Source organism: Parasteatoda tepidariorum, chromosome 5, assembly GCF_982258835.1.
Source record: "Parasteatoda tepidariorum strain Cologne lab strain chromosome 5, Ptep-v5.0, whole genome shotgun sequence".
Classification (NCBI taxonomy): domain Eukaryota; kingdom Metazoa; phylum Arthropoda; class Arachnida; order Araneae; family Theridiidae; genus Parasteatoda; species Parasteatoda tepidariorum.
Window position 1 is genome coordinate 78,803,781 of NC_141759.1, and position 18,736 is coordinate 78,822,516.

At 28.6% G+C, this 18,736-nt stretch overlaps 1 protein-coding gene across 1 annotated transcript; it reads left to right on the forward strand.

Annotated features, from left to right (window-relative positions):
- Positions 1-948: 948 nt before the first annotated feature.
- On the forward strand, positions 949-17,963 carry LOC147809537 (uncharacterized). Its single transcript, XM_087162648.1, has 5 exons — positions 949-1,432; positions 8,757-9,021; positions 9,875-10,090; positions 13,303-13,454; positions 16,342-17,963. Exons 1-4 carry the CDS (start codon positions 1,418-1,420, stop codon positions 13,449-13,451), a joined length of 645 nt encoding a protein of 214 aa, XP_087018774.1. The 5' UTR covers positions 949-1,417; the 3' UTR covers positions 13,452-13,454; positions 16,342-17,963.
- Positions 17,964-18,736: the final 773 nt, after the last annotated feature.

The following is an 18,736-nucleotide window of genomic DNA, read 5'->3' on the forward strand; positions in this document are numbered from 1 at the left end:
TAAGAATGGTTATTAGAGAGACATATTTCTTCATTGTTGAATTTGGTTTGCTTTTTATTTTATGCAAAATACTAACGCAATTTTTCATAATTATGTCCTTTACATTATTCATTCAATATATTGTTGTTAGAATTGTTTTAATTTTGCTTTCTTTCTTCGCAAACATTTTAATTAAATACTTTCATAAAAATAATGGAAATGTTAAATCAATAATGGGTAATTAATCGGATATAAATTTAATTACAGGTTTCAAGAAACACAATTGGGGAACAGTTGTTCTAGTTCACTATCTAATGTATTGTATTGTAACTAAGAAGGTGTAACATAGTTTTGCCAATCTTTCAAAATTTACAAAGTAATAAGTGACAAAAATTTTCCATTTGTCTACTCTAGCCTTGTCTTCCCTATTATTCATTCATTTTTATAATTTATTAACAAACATGGATGTGTTTGTAATATGGATGATTCATATTTAGTGAACACGGAAATTAATGATTTTTTTTTTAAACAAGGAATGAAATAGATCGATCATTTAAATTTCAAGTTTTGCCTTTTGATGCTTTCATTATGTATACCAAATTCCAAAACATTCATGTAAAATTTATTGTTTCTTCCTTTTTATATATACTTCATAAATAATCGTAAAACCGACACTTTTAAATTATAGATTGTTTGAGTGATCTTTCGAATACATGATTCGTATTTTATTGCTTTAAACTATAGTACTTAAATGTCAATAAAATGGTCAATGCATTCAACAATATAACAAAGCCATAAAATTGAAACCGATAAATTATTTCTATTTCTAGACTACAAGTAAAAACATCTCAACTCTAGATTTCAAATCTGCATGTTTAATGGAAGAGTAAGTAAAGCCTAAGTTAAGTAATTTATCAAACTCACATAATTCAACAATTAACATTTTTTTAAAAACCATTGCTCCAGTAAAACTATTTATAAGCAGTAAATATCAGAAATTGATGAATAATCGAATCCGAATTGATGTCAAACGACTATTTCCAGGTCCAAATGACCAATGAAATGAAAAAATGAAGTCCATTCTAAATCACATTTGCAGCGACAGTTACAGTTTGATGGACGCCGGCGAAGTTAAGAGAATTTTTATGTTAGGTCAAAATCATTTTCAAATACGTCACGCACGCATAAATAATACGTCTTCTCCTTTAAATTTTCATAACTTTTTTTAGTAAGTCGGCCACTTGAAAACGAGAAATTCTATTTTTCGTTTTTTTTATCTTATATAATGTGAATTCTGTCAATCGCGTGTGAGCTTATGTTCCAAGGGTCATGATGTTTATTTCTGTGTCTTGTAGGATATTGGTATAAATATGTGAGATTTGACACAACTCACGCCATTCTTCTTTCAGATTTTGGATTCAAAGACCCCCAAAACGTGATGATATCATTAAAGGTGAGTTGTTCTTTCTGAAAATTTATATCAATACTATATAAATATGCACTATCACTATATCAATATACACAATTTAGAGGTCTTAATAAATTTATTAAGCCTAAACTTGTTTCTTATTTAAAAAAATTAACGCTTGAAAACTATGTTTAAATTTTAAATTAATTTAAAATAAAAAAGTGTTTAAATACTAAAGGTAATTTTGAATTAATATTAACGTATTGCATATATAGGAAATCAAGATTAAATTATTAATAAACTCTAAGATTTTAAATCAGGGTTTACTGCAAGCGATTTACAGGCATGTCTTTAAATTTTCATAATTGGTTTAATAATCTATGATTTTAATAATAAATTTATTTATTCTTTAAAAAAATAGATATTAATAATATAATTTTGAGATAGTATTATCGCATTATATTTATTGAAAAATGATAATTTTAAAGTAATATTACAGAATAGTATTTAAAGACTAAAAAGATAAAATTATTACTACGTTTTTATTTATGATTTTAAATCAGGGTTTACTGAATGCTGCTTTGAGACCTGTCATAATTGATTTCAATAATCTATGTTTTTAATAATAAATTCATTTAATTTATGAAAGTATTTAAACAATAATAGTAATTTTGAATTAATAAATTAATAGCGCATTGTATTGAAAAAATGATGATAAAATTAATAATACGTTTTAATTTATTACTTTATACCAGTATCCACTCTATCAATGCATGTGATTTTAAGATCTTGATAAATTGATTTTACCTAAATTTATTTTCGATAAAAAATTTATCACTTGAAAATTATGATTAATTGCAAATGATAAATTTATAAATTGTTAAAAATTTATTTAAATATTAATAGCAATTTTGAATTAATATGAAAGGATTATATTTATTTAAAATTAGGATAGATAGGTATTATGTGTTTAGCTATGATTTTATAGCAGAGTTTTACTACATCAATACATGCGATTTCGAGACTTTCTAATTGATTCTAGCTCTCCTAAAATTCTCTTACACCATACTGTGGGCCAGAAGACCATGATCTTTGGTCAAAAGTCAAAATTAAATTTTCAACTAAAATATGTGTAGGCAGTTTTAATATCGCCCAAATTAAGTATTCATAATCATTCCAAACATTATAATTTACTTTTCGGACCGACGAGAGTACAATGTAATGAAAAATGTGCTAAAATTTTTTTTTAATATAACTTAAAATTTTTATTTCAGAAGTATATGTAGGAATTTCGCCTTACTGTTACATTTTTATCAGAGTTATTAGTCTGAAATTATAGTACAATTTTTCAATTTGTTGGATTAGTTAATACTCTTGACAAACTTATAGTTTATATCTTATCATTTGACAATGTTTGAATGAATTTCGAAACTTAGGTCCAAAAAGTTTCACGAGGTAATTACATAAACTTTTTTGTTGTTGTCTTCTTTGATGTTTCTTCTTTCGAAAAAAACCTGCTCCATTTTGCCCCTATTGCAAATGTGGACTAAATATACCGAAAAACAAAAATTATGTTTTTTTTCATGTTTTCGTGTTATTTTGTAATTAATTCGCGTTATTTTGTAATATTACTTCGGAAATATAATTAATTTGCTTTACATTTTTAATATAAAATTACGAGAATTATTATATTTTCATTGCTATATTTAATTATTTAAGCGTACTATATTATTTTTTTCAATTTCTGCTCGCCATATTTCAGCCGCCCTTTCGTTTTTTCGGGTATTTTTAGTGTATTTCAAAATTTCAACTATGAATTCAATTCACCTGCACATAAAAACCTCTAAATAAAAACCAAAAATTTTGAAACAAATTTTATCGAAATACTAATTTTAGCAACGAAACCTTGGATGCTGGCCCACTGTGCATTCTTTTAATAGATTTTAATAATGAACTTAAGAATTTTTTAAAAGGTATTTGAATACTAATAGTAATTTTGAAGTAATATGCACTGATTTTATTTATTGAAAATCATAAATTATTGATACGTTTTAATCCATGATTTTATAGTAACATTTTACAAGATAAATGCATGCGATTTTGAGATCTCCTAATTGATTCTAGTTCTCTTAAAGTTCTCCTTAATTCTCCTTAATTCTAAAAATCAATATTAAATTTTAATAATAAATTTATAAACTTTTTAAAAAGTATTTAAATACTACTTGTAAGTTTGAACTAATATGTACGGATTGCATTTCTTGAAAATAAGGTTAAAACTTTTAATATGTTTCAATATATAATTTTATAGCAATGTTTTACTATATCAATGTAAGCGATTTGAAACCTCCTAATTGGATTTTAGTTCTCTTAAAGCTCTCCTTAATTCTCTTTAATTCTAAAAATTAATATTAATAAACTATAATTTTAATAACGAATTTATATACTTTTTAAAAAAGTAATTAAATACTAATTGTAATTTTGAATTAATATGTATGGGTTGCATTTGCTGAAAATTAGGATAAAATTGTTTGTTTTAATCTATAATTTTATAGCAGGGTTTTACTATATCAATGCAAGCGATTTGAAATCTCCTAATTGGATTTTAGTTCTCTTAAAGTTCTCCTTATTTCTCTTTAATTCTAAAAATTATTGTTAAAAAACTATAATTTTAATGATAAATTTATGAATTTTTTAAAAAGTATTTATAAACTAATTGTAATTGTGAACTAATATGTACGGGTTGCATTTGTTGAAATAAGTACAAAATTCTTAATATGTTTTAATATATAATTTTATAGTAGGGTTTTACTATACCAATGCAAGCGATTGGAAATCTCCTAATTGGATTTTAGTTCTCTTAAAGTTCTCCTTATTTCTCTTTAATTCAAAAAATTAATGTTAAAAAATTATAATTTTAATGATAAATTTATAAATTTTTTAAAAAGTATTTATAAACTAATTGTAATTGTGAACTAATATGTACGGGTTGCATTTGTTGAAATAAGTATAAAATTCTTAATATGTTTTAATATATAATTTTATAGTAGGGTTTTACTATACCAATGCAAGCGATTTGAAATCTCCTAATTGGATTTTAGTTCTCTTAAAGTTCTCCTTATTTCTCTTTAATTCTAAAAATTAATGTTAAAAAATTATAATTTTAATGATAAATTTATAAATTTTTTAAAAAGTATTTATAAACTAATTGTAATTGTGAACTAATATGTACGGGTTGCATTTGTTGAAATAAGTATAAAATTCTTAATATGTTTTAATATATAATTTTATAGTAGGGTTTTACTATACCAATGCAAGCGATTTGAAATCTCCTAATTGGATTTTAGTTCTCTTAAAGTTCTCCTTATTTCTCTTTAATTCTAAACATTAATGTTAAAAAACTGTAATTTTAATGATAAATTTATAAATTTTTTAAAAAGTATTTATAAACTAATTGTAATTGTGAACTAATATGTACGGGTTGCATTTGTTGAAATAAGTATAAAATTCTTAATATGTTTTAATATGTAATTTTATAGTAGGGTTTTACTATATCAATGCAAGTGATTTGAAACCTATTAATTGATTTTAGTTCCCCTAAAATTCTCTTAAATTCTTCAAATTGATTTTAATATACTGATTTTATTAATAAATTTAAAATTTTTTAAAAAAGTATTTGAATACTAATAACAATTTTGAATTAATATGTATAGAATGTATTTATTGAAAGTAAGGATAAAATTACTAACATGTTTCAATCTATGATTTTATGGTAGAGTTTCACTAAACCAATGCAGGTGATTTTGAGTTCTCCAAATTGAATGTAGTTCTCATAAAATTTTCTTAATAATAAATTTATGAATTTTTTAAAAAAAGTATTGGAATACTAATAGTAATTTATAGTCAATGTTTATGAATATTATTTATTGAAAATAAGGATAAAATTACTAATATGTTTTAAACTATGATACTAGAGCAGGATTTACAATATCAATGCATGCATTGAGATCTCTTTTTAAAGTCTCCTAATTAATTTTAGCAATCTATGGTTTTAATAATTAATTTATATATTTTAATAAGTATTTAAATAATAGTAGTTCTGCGGAGTTAATATTAACGCATTATTTTTTTTGAAAAATGATGATAAAATTATTAATATATTTTTTTCTATGATTTTATGACTGAGTTCACAATACGATTTTGAGCCCTCTATAAATTGATTTTATTTAAACTTAATTTATATTAAAAATTTAATACTGGCAAGTATTATATAGTAATATAAATTATTAATTTGAAAAAAATATTTATAAAATTATTAATACGCTTTCACTTTCTCTAATTGTCGTTATACCATTATCCACTATATCAATGCATCTTAATTAAAATCTTGATAAACTGATTTTACGAAAGCTTCTGTTTCTTTAATTTAAATAACTTGTAAGTTATTATTAAATTAAATAAAATAATGCAGTTTTATTCTACTTTTAAAAAATATTTATTTACTGGTAAATAACATTCAATTATTTGTATAGTTAGGCAGACACTGATTTGAAATTAAGGTCAGAGCATCAGTTCACTAAGTGAACTCGATCTGAAAAAATGACATAAAAAGCAGCTGATATAAATGACATATCTACTAAGGAAAATGTATTAAATAAAGTTGGGAACATTGGAACAGTAAATCTCCGTATTTTGGCAGGAAGCGCAATTGACCGATTCGACGAATTCTTCGGATTTTAAATTTAAAATTCGCGAAATAGTTGCAGTATGCTAAAAAAAGCTAGGAACATGTTGTATAACATTACTTAAACTTACTTCTTTTTAAAAAGCGTTAGTATTATTAATACACGTTTGCAAAAGTCACCGAAATTAAACCAATAGTCACCGAAAGTCACCTCTAGGACAACTCTCACTAACAGAAGTGAATGTTGAAATTGACCACCGACGGATGCTAGCAAACAGATGCTACTCCGTTTAAAGAAAAAAACTAAGATCATGTCGCATTAGCAATGATACAAAAATCAGTATAAATCAAGTATGTATCAGTAAAGTATATGAGTACTTGATACATATTATAATATATGTATCAAGTAAAATCAGTATTAATAAAGAGGGTACCAATCGTTGAAAGAAAAATTCTACAAAATTTTTTCCGTTCTGTAAAAGAAATTTTACTTTTTGTGTATTTTGCTAATTTCTCGGCAATCTTTTAAGCGAGTCTAAAAGCGTTTGCACGAAGTTAAAAAATTCTAATAATGCATAAAATAACTTTAAATATTTATTATAAGTTAAATAATTGTCCAAAAAAATATTGAATTATAAGGTATACATCTTTTTAAAGAATGTAATTTCACATGGCCAAATATAAAATTTAAGCGAAATTGGTCGAAAATAATTCCTGGGAAATTTAATTTTAAAGAAGATGTAATAAATATTTGCTAAAAGTTATATTTTTTCTGTAGTTATTTTTGGAAAAACGAATTTTATTATTGTGTTCAAAAATAACATACTTGAGATCGAACCATTAAGATTGAGTCCAAGAACGTGAAGATCCGACCATTAGATCGAAAGTTATCCAAGGTAGTTCGTTTTATTTCGCACTATGCATATTTGTTTACTTCAAAAGGGATATTTCTGTTTAATACCTTTAGATAAAAACACTGTGCATTGACTTCAGATTAAAAATAAGTATTTATATTATTAATATATTATAGTACGCAGAACTATATCTTGCTTATGCGAAATAAATCTTAATGACAAAGCATATGTGCTAACCACTAAACCACGTTTTTTTTACTATACTAGGTAAAAATGGGTAAATCTACAAAATAAATGAAATAACAAGTTACCCCTCATAATCATTTTTGAAAAAATGAACATGTTCCCAAAGGGGAGAATTATTTTTTAATGTATTACTAATCATAGAATACATTGACAAAGGTTTTAATTATTTATTTTGTAACTATTTAAACAGTAGCAACAAGTTTCATGCAACTCTAAATACATTGCCTCTTTTTATGAATTTGTTTTATATCTAATTTAATTTAACTAAGTTTTAAAACTCTAAATTGTAAATTTATAAAATCATTGAGATATATTTTATTAAGTGGTAGAAAATACTAATTTAGGTGAAGAGGTCCTAAATTTCAGACTTTTTGCGCAGATAAATTTGCTTTCTAGTGTTGCCCCTTTACTGTTCTTAAGTTTTTAAACTTATCCTATTTATTGACCATTACAGTTATAAAAATTATTTTTAATACAGCTTATTATATGTTTACTAAAGATTCATATCATAACAAACAATAAGGATTTAGTCCAATACTAGCAATGTTCTCTTTCGTTTCGATAACCTCTGCCCTCGGAAAGGGAGAGGTAAGACCCGGTACTACCAGTTCTTACCACCCTTGATGTTTGTCTATGCTGTACTCACGATAGCTGCAGTTCAGCAGAAGAAGAAGATAACTAGATCCAAGACTGAACAAAGGTTTTATGGGACTCAGGACAAAATTTATTCCGGACTAAGGCTTTTTTGTGCTTCTTCAAAGCACAAAAAAGCCTTATTTTCATACTTTGCTTAACTTTTGAAGACTCCTTATATAAGTTTGTAGTTTTTATATAGATATAAAGAAATTCTCTGCAATTTTCTTTTTAACAAAACTAATTAATAAACTCTCTAGTTTTTGTAAGAATTTTGGTCTGTCCCTCTGTAGTCTCAGGCCTTGGGACAATTGTCCTCCCTCTTTCTCTCCCCCCCTTTGAATTAGGCCTTGACTATATCACATATAAATTGCAAGTCACAAATAAATCGTATACAGTAAAAAGGTCTGTTGTGTGTTTTTTTACTGAAATTCTAGTATTTATAAATTCCCCATGAAGTTAACATGGGTACACTGTCTTACTAGTTGGGTAACACCATGTCGATTTGACCTTAACTGAAAGAAAAAATATTTATCAAAAAGTAGTACTTCTTTGACTTTTCAGGTATGATATATAGTATGCAACTAAACAATGGATATTTTGATTAAATTTGAAAGTTTCTAGATCAAACAGTTTAGCTCCAACAGGTTTTCGAATTTTAGCTACGCGGTCTTACCCACTTGACCCTTCTTTAATAATATTTACTAACTTCTCACCGTGAATAAATTTTTAATTAGTACAATTTTTAAAAATTTCGAAAAGGCGTCAATTTTCTTTTAGAATGAAGCATTTAAAAATGGCACTCAAATCATATGGGGTATTTTCGCCTCGTCCAAAATTATAGGGTCGGTTCACGAGATTTAATATTTCCTGTTGGGTAACCCGAGAGGATTTAAAGAATGCCGATCACTGATATAGCAATATATTTCAATCAAACATGAACATTTTATTTCAGGTAACGTGGGCAATTGTCACCCTTTCTGTCATAATTGGCGTTGTGCTGACCAAAAAGAAGACATCGCCTCAAATTACCGGTAATCCAAAGCCACCCCCTAATGCCGGTAACAGTGGAAGCAGTACTACAACCAGAAAACCTCCCATTACAATCATTGACGATCTCGATGACTTGCTGGTACAAGCATCAGGGTGGAATGGTAATGGTGGTGGCGGTGGAGGATGGCCAAGTGGAAATGGTAATGGTAAAGGAGGAGGAAATGGAGGTAAGACAATTTATCTCCTGCCACTTAAAACAAAACAAATATTAAAATGCAATGGTTTAAACCATTTGATAGTACTAAATTTTAAGCATTATTAATTTTTTAATTATTTCTTAATGGCTTAGGGATTAAGGCACTGAGCTGTAATTTTGTTCATATTTTACAACCGTCGTTGAATAGCCGACACAATTTCTTTTGAGTTTACAACTACCAATCTTCAACGCCAGTAGTAATTTTAAACCCAATCCAGAAGACAAGGAGCTCCAGGATCAAGTATTGAGAATATTGAAATTTTGCCTTTGTGGAGAACTTTGTGTTTGAACTGACCCGCATTTGCGTTACATGGAGAAGAAAACCACAAAATATCTCCCAAGGTTAGTCTGACGGCAAGGTGACTCTAACCCATGAACAGTCTATCACTGAGGATATTTTATCATCAGCTATAGGTCTGGAAAGTAAAGACAGTCTGTGTCTTAGTGATGACCACAATGTCACCATTATGGCTGTAGGTCACGAAATTGTAAATCCTTACTTTTTGTGCCCTTGTGCCCTTCAGTAGGTGTTCCGAAAATGCTTAACTTTATAAAATAATGATTAATTACTATTAATTGTTTTCAAGCATACCACACGTACGTATTCACGTACGTGTGGTATGCTTGGTTGTGGTTTACGTATGTATTATTATGTACACTATTATGTGGTTCACGTACGTAAATTCTGCACAAGCTCGGTAGAAAAGTGTGATTATTCTGTAGTAACTGAGCTGCGTAGCGTAGAATATACGTACGTAAACGTGTGCGATGCTATGCGTTAAATCTCTCTAACGCTTTCAATTTTTACGAACACTATTCCATAGGAGGATTGCAAGTACAGGCTATTCCAGTACAAATAAGCATTATGCCGCAAATGATGAATGGCGGTAACGGTAAAGGTGGTAAAGGTGGTGGTGGTAATGGTGGATGGCCGAGTGGAGGAGGAAATGGTGGTGGCTGGCCAAGTGGAGGAGGCAATGGTGGTGGATGGCCAAGTGGTGGAGGCAATGGTGGTGGTAAAGGTGGCAATGGCAAAGGTGGTAAGTCAGATTTCCGCACAAGTTTGCTTATATTTGTAATGGAAATTTATTTTATTGTTACATTTATGATAGTTATAATTTTATTAACATGTATAATTTTTTAATAAAATCAGCTTTTTAAACTGCGGTACTCCAGGTAGAAGTATTCTTTTTGTAAATGCTCAGGGTCGCCTACGCTTGGTCTACGCTTTTTGGAAATTTTTTTTTTCAGTGGTAGCTAAGTTTATGTTTCAAAGTATGTTTTGCAAACTTGATTTAAAGTTATTCTTCACACCACTACATGTAAGTGGTTCAACAGTTCATATAAAGCACAACAAAAAATTCTCAAAACTTTACTTTTTTTAAAATTTCCGATCACTCTATAAAATATTTAGTAAAAAGCGAAGAAGTTGGCAGTTCTGAATGCAGCTAATCTTAGTTCGTAATGTCATTTGAGTTCTTCTACTATAGAACTAGTTTCAATTGAATACTGGAATTTTTTTCTAAACTTCAGAGCAAAAATGTTTATTTAATGAAAAAAATTCTGCTTTTTATATCTCTCTCACTATTATCAACTATTAACAGTACAGGAAGCAAGCATTTAATAATACATAGTCTAATTTTCAGAGATCCTTCAACCATTTTTTCTTTTAGACACTTTATTTTTTTATACTGAAGTTCAAAATTTGAATAAAACCTTTGAAACGTAAGAAAAAAATTACTATTTAACCTTCTCGTTCAGTTTTTTTAAAAAAACTTTTCGTTTGCTCTTACTCAGTATTTTTAACTGTCCTTGTCACGGAACGCTATTTTAAATCTCTTATAACCCCTAAAACGTTGGCGCCCGAGTTTTGAATTTAGGACATCGACTACGAGAAGCGATTTTAGCACCAGATCCAAAAAATCATTTAAAATTTTTAATTATTCCGTTAAGGCCAGGATTGCTTGGTTGGCAGGGTGCTGGACTCACTTTCGAAAGAACGGGAATTCGAATCCAGCCTTCCGAAGAACCCCTGAGTAGTTAATGGTGATTGGCGCACGTTAAACCTGTCTGGTCACAAAGTCCTCCATATTCCATTAACAAATTATTCCACTGGAGGTACTGAATTGGAGATTGTTCGTTCTCTCGTTCGGGTCAAAATTACGATATGTAGATGAATAAATGGATGTATGAATGGGTTCGCCCTATAAACGGGTTGTGACGTATAGGTGGGGCAAAAGTCGAATTCTTGGCCATAGATAGCGCTACTGGAAAACAAGAACAATCGCATCCCCTTCCTTCAATGTCTTACGAGAACAATAATAACAATTATATCGTTTGACGGTACAAACGGGCCTATAAACGGGTTGTACTTGGCCTTGTATACTTGGTATTGTATACTTGTCTAGTTGTATACTTGGCCTATAAACGGGTTGTGACGTATAGGTGTGGCAAAAGGTCGAAATCTTGGCCATAGATAGCGCTACTGGAAAACAAGAACAATCGGCTTACGAGAACAATAATAACAATTATATCGTTTGGGACAAATGTTTGAAAAGGGATATTTTCGCATTAGTTTTCTTTTTTTAAATTAGCTATTGTTATCAATAAAATTGTAAACGATTCTGTTTAATATTTCATCACACGTTTTTAATGTTTAATTATTTTCACGAGTTCAGTTATCGGTGCTATGTCTACAAATTAACATTTCAAAGGTGTTCTGAAACCGCGTGTTTATTTTGCTTATAGTTTTTAGCTATTAATATGTGTTTTTTGGGGGAAAATAAGGGGCTGTTTTTTCAAAGATTTAATGAATCCTAAGACAAAAAGTAAAAAATGAATTTTTTTTGAAACTTTAAAAAAAAAAAAAAAAACAGCAAGTTTTTACAGGTATGCACAAAAATTTAAATTTTTTTGTATTTAAGAAATTGTATTTAATGTAATGTAATTGTAGTTAATGTAATTAATTAAATTTGCATTTAATTCAATGTAATTTAAAAAATTAAATTTCCAAAGAAAGCTGATTTGAAGTTGTCGAATAACAAGAATAAATCCAACCAAACAGCCAAATTTTCACCTGAGGTAATTAAAAATATTTTAATAAATTCCTGCAAGACGGTCGGGTACTATTCGAGAAATATTTCAAAAGTTTCAAAAGTAATTACGTTTTAACGTATGATTTAAAATTATTTTTCCTACTACGATATTCAAATAATCCAAAGATGTATAGAAAAAACCTGCTCAACTAATGTTCTTAAGCTTTTTCGAAAATTTAAAACATTGGCCTGCACAATTTTTATTCAGCTATCTAAAAATTTCGTAGAACGTAAGTAACAGTTCCTCAGAGTTAAAAGATCTCCGTAGTTACTATTGTTTAAATTTAGTCTTAAACTTGTAAAATGTGGACTTGATTAAGGTAGACTACACCAAAGCTTCTCAGAATATATAAATTAAGTCATCGATAAATAGAAATTTATGTATAAAAAATTATTTATAAGGTTACGTTTTATTTTAGAAAACATCTTCAGTTCTGGTTTAAAAGAATAAAACGTCTGTCATTAGTTTTAACACAACGTTTCATAATTATGTACTTAATATAACTATGTATGATAACTATTTATAATTCATGTATGAAGACAAACTAACGAACTTCATAACAAAGGTGCTTATGAGAATTGTAAAGTTCAAAACTCTATTCACCAATCTGTTTATTAAACACTAGAATCTTAAAATATATATTTTAAATTAAAATTTTAAAGAATTGACCTAATATAATAAAATTGGATTAGGATGTCTTCATAAAATAGCACATTATACTGCAGATTGCAGTGTTAAATATATATATATATATATATATATATATATATATATATATATATATATATATATATATATATATATATATATATATATATATATATATATATATATATATATATATATATACATATATATATATACATATATATATATATATATATATATATATATATATATATATATATATATACATATATATATATATATATACATATATATATATACATATATATATATACATATATATATATATATATATATATATATATATATATATATATATATATATATATATATATATATATATATATATATATATATATATATATATATATATATATTTTACAAATCCTTTTTTATTTATTCGAAAGTATGGAATAATTAAATAATTTGAAATAATATGATTTCCACATTCATTATTTTTAAATTTTAGATGGTGGTGGCGGCCAACAGATGGCACTAGCACTTCTGGCAGTCCCAATCAATATTCAACAACCAGCTGGTAATGGCAAAGGAGGAGGAGGAGGAGGAGGTAAAGGTGGTAATGGAAATGGAGGAGGAGGTGGAGGAGGCTGGTGGTAAAAAGTAAGAAAAACTTCTGATTTATGCAGTGCCGATTTACTTTTAAAAATCTTCAATCGAATCTGATTTCAAAAATTTAACTTTAAAGATGATGAATTATATTTCTGCATTTTCATAATCTCTCTTGGTTATATACATGTTACGGCGAAAGACCGAAATCGGTGGTTGTTGACTTTCACCGGTGAATGTCGACAAACACCAAATACGTCGGAGAAAGATCGAATATTTCATTACATTCTTGTACATTCGGACCCTCACCGGTGTATGTCGACAATCAAAGATATGCTTTGGTGAATGTCCGAAATATTTATTACATTCGATTTGATATGAATTTATTCGTGGATATAATTACATTTATTCGATATTTCAACCCTATACTGATGCTTTTTTAAGGTTAAGTGCCACTGCCCGGTTTACATTGGCCCGGTATACCCTACACTGATGTTTTTTTAAAGGTTAAGTGCCACTTCCCGGTATAAATTTGCCTGGTATACTCTACACTGATGTTTTTTTAAGGTTAAGTGCCACTGCCCGGTATACCCTACACTGATGTTTTTTTAAGGTCAAGTGCCACTGCCCGGTATACATTTGCCCGGTATACCCTACACTGATGTTTTTTTAAGGTCAAGTGCCACTGCCCGGTATACATTTGCCCGGTATACCCTACACTGATGTTTTTTTTAAGGTCAAGTGCCATTGCCCGGTATACCCTACACTGATGTTTTTTTAAGGTCAAGTGCCATTTCCCGGTATACCCTACACTGATGTTTTTTTAAGGTCAAGTGCCATCGCCCGGTATATATTTGCCCGATACTCCAAACACTGATGTTTCTTCTATTCTATCGTCAGTAAGTATTAAAATATAGAATAAATATAAATATATCAAATAAATATAATAATATTAGCGAATAAATTAATATAAAATTGGATGTAACAAATATTTCGGACATTCACCAAAGCGACTATGATTGTTGACATTCACCGGTGAGAATCAGAAATAAGGGTATTCAGCAAATATTTCTGACAAGCAATATTTCTATATATATATATATATATATATATATATATATATATATATATATATATATATATATATTGCTTCAATTAATCTTTTTATGTTATGCCTTTTCGGTAAATCCTCCTCTTAATTTATTATTCAAAACGAAACACTCTTTCTACTCTTTCTCACACTTTGAAATTCACACCCTGTCTTTTAATCTATTTTTAGTTCAAGTATGCATTAATTAGCAGTTTGACATGTTTCCCTTTAACTAATTAATGGGAAAGACTATTTCCCTAGCCCTATTTAATAGACCAATTACAATTACTAAGATTTCCCTTATTCCCTAAAATGAAACATTTTACGGATTTACTTTGCAAGATTTTCCCTAACTTTTATAGAGGAGCACAACGATTTTGTGTCACTTGAATGCTAGCTCCTTAAGATGAATCAATAAATAATATTTACGTATAGCCTGTTGCCTTTATTTGTGAAATTTATTTCTAGTTTGAGTGCTTATGTGACAAGTTTTTTTTATTCCCACATTGAATCTGTAAGTAAAATAAATATCTATATAAGTTTTACATTTCTTACATGGAAAAACTCAAGTTTGCTAAAACAGAAAATTTTCCAGTCGCTTTGAAGATTATTAATACCACTTGTAGTATACAGTGAAAGAGAGTGCTCCTAAAATTTTAAAAATTGGTGACCAACAAAATACTGTAATCAGTAAAAAGATTAAAACTAGTTAAACTCATTTTTTTCCCTTTCAGTTTATTGTTTAAAAGGACTGTTCATGAGATATTCGATCTCAACAAATAACATATATTATTAGTTTAAGGTAGTGGTTAAAATTAAATTATTAAAATAAGAAACTAAATATTCATGAAATTAAATTCTAGTACTTATCTGTTTATTTAAAGACGTCGAAATATCATGGGAAGAGACCAGAACTCTAAGGCTAGCTCCCTAGTGTTTCCCACCTTAACGATACGCAAAGCTTTTGCAATACATCTCAGTGGGATTTATAAATTGAAAAAGACAAAGCAAGTGCAATGATGAGTTAACTCGTCATCAGTTAACAATATTTGAGCACGAAAAGACGAAATAACTCGTCACCTGTCCAAAATAAGTTTTAAAATTTTTTTCTGGCTCCCCGACACATATCCATATTAAACAAAGAAATAAACATTGTCCCCTCTGCACCTCAAAGATCTTTGTTCGCGTCAGTTAAGCACTTATTTATCAAGATGTCAAAGAAGACTTTCTTCCTTTCTTGTTTAATTTTTGATATCGAGTCAGATATAGTTTACAGCGCCGTTTTAAAAACTATCTTTAATGCGCATTTTCGTATATTGACTCTATAAGCAGTCCCAAATTACAAAAATAATCCGCAGTAATAGACTGAGATGGCTGGCCCATCTATGGAGAAGCCCTGAAAATAGCGCCATGAGAATCGTCACCTTTAAGAAACCCTAGGGGTCACGTTCCAGTAGCAGACCCCTTACTAGATCGCCCAAAGACATCGAAAATGACCTGAAAACCCTAAAGATTAGTAATTGGAAGGGAGTTGCCATGGATAGGGGGCGCTGGCATTTGTCAGCAGTTGAGGCAGCCAAGATATGCAAGGGGCTGTTGCGCTGACAAAGAAGAAGATTATTGTATATTATTTTCAGTTTAGTAAAACATAAGTACATTTGACGATTTAATCGAATTGTCTCCTCTATTGCTTAGTTAAACTCATCAGTGTCATAAATCATTCGTAGGGGCAAAAATTATTTCCCCAAAAGCTGGCAAATAATCTTCGGTTTACAATTCATTAAAAACTGAAATGAAAAATTATTTAATTTTGAATCATTTATTAACATGAGAAATATTTTTTCTTTGCAGACTTCGATCTATTCTTTAATCCAAGATTCCAAGCTGTATATAGATGTCACAAGAAGCAATCGAATTTCGTACTGCAGAGCAGAAAGTCGAAATTTTCCTCATGATCATCATATTCATTACTGAATTTACTGATATGATTTTTTTAAAGTATTTTAAAGGAATTTAAGTGTACTCGTTTTTCGTATTCGTTGTGTTATGTGAAACAAAAGGCATGTAAAGCATGTCAAAGCAAGTTTACGAACTCGAAGTTAGCAATTCATATGCAAATGTTCTCGTAGCAGATAAGTGCTGTGCGCTAAATGTGGACAATATAATTCAAGACTATATGTTTTTTTATTACATGTTGAGCTAACATCTGGAATCACTACTTTGAATAGTTCTGAAAATTACGAAAAGGGAACACTACACCTGAAAGGGTAAAACTCTACATTCTTATAATTATCTATGGACACTGAATTATAAACGAATCGAACTTGGAACAAAAAATCAGTAATTAATTAATTAATTAATTGTAATAATTATTCTTGTTTTATTATAATTAAAAGCACAAGCTTCTAATCACGCTTTTTTAAAAATATTTTTACTTAATTTTATTTTATACGGCAAATGTCTATAAAAAAATCTTGTAGAGTTTTGAAGTGATTAAAAAACTTAAATTTTCAGAGCCTAAGAAACAATGTTTGCCACTTTTTTTAAATTGAGAAAAACATAATTTTTGATTTTTAAAAAAAATTTTGTAACAAGTTTCGAAAGAATCAAAAGCTTTCATTATGATTGTGAACAATTACAACTAAGAGGAAAATTTCCATAAAGGAGGAGAGCTAGTCGTTAAAGGCTATTGGATTGTAAATTAGCACCTGGGAAGTTCTCATAGAAAATCATAAAAAAATACAAAGGCTTAAAAAAGTTTTAAAAATATTATATCTATAAAGCTGGCCAACATAATTGCTTTTTATGTTTTCTCGAATCACATAATTAGACATGAAATATTGTTTAAGCAAATTAAACTTGATTTTCTGGGGCATTTATAGCAAATGTAAAAGATAAAAAACCTAAAAAATCGTTTTCATAATTTAATTTTACTATTTAAGACTGTAAAGACGCTGTTTTGCTGAGAACTTAATGCGATGGAAAATGGGACAGCTCAAATTATTTTTTTAAAAATTCATTTTTGTTATTTTTTTTAAACTTTTGGCTGCAGTGTCCACTTAAAAATTGTTTAAGAGTTATAAACTTTATGTAGATCAAATCTAAAATAAAATTACTTTCTCCGTATGGGACCTCATGAGATGTAATAAATAATATCAAATAAATTATATCTCATTGGTATTACATAGATAACATGGTGTATTATTGTAAATAACATCAGATTTATGAAATATAGATAACTGACAAAATAATTCGAGCACTTCCTTACTATCTTTATGTAAACAATATGTTTTTTAGCGGCAAGATTTTACATGGCAAAACTGTTGGCACAATTTGAAAGATCATGCTTGAAACAACTAGAAATGATGTCCAATGCAAAACTTGTATATAGTATGGAAGAGTTCGCGTTATTTTGTCAGGCATTTGTAGTATAGTATTATAAAAATGTTTGAATTTTTATGAAATAAAAGTTATTTTAAAACCAATGTGATAATAATTCTTTTGTATCGTATTTTCATTCAAGAATATTATTATTTTAAAAATAAGAGCTGGTTTATAAAATTTGAATTCCTCAATTTGTGCAATTATCAGTTTGAAGACTATATACATTAAGATCCATAATTTTTTAAGTATTTCTTCTACAAAAAACATTTTTTCAACAGCATCATGCTGCTTTACCTCAAATATAGATGTATTCTGTTGATTAGGAAAAAGGCATCCAAGAAAATTCAGCTAGTATTAATTACCTTTTATTGAGCCTCAGGGTGTTAGGGAATTGTGCGCTCGCCTCCCAATGATGTGACCCATGTCCGAATCCCGAGGATGGGCTGTGAATACGAATTCTGCTCCCGGTTCCAACTCACCACAGTGCTGCCGTAAAATATCCTTAGTCGTAGACACATCACAGATTAAAATTTCCATGTAATGGGGCTAACTGTGAGAGGTTTTCGTGTTTTCTTTCCCTGGTTCTTTCAAAAAGTCCTCCGCGAAGGTTAGTTTGACCCAGTGCTTGATCCAGGTGTTAGACAGTACAACAGTGTGATTAATAAGTCTTTTACCTATATATCTTTAACCATATAAACATCACGGCTGTCATAATCACGGTAATAAGATTAATTCTGCTGCCACTTAAAATAATTTTTAAAAAACTCTGGAGTGGGAGAAGTAGGCTTGGTATTGACTGATAGTTTTAACCCTTTGCACTCATTAGTACTTAAACATTTTGCTCACCAATAGGGTCCCTTAG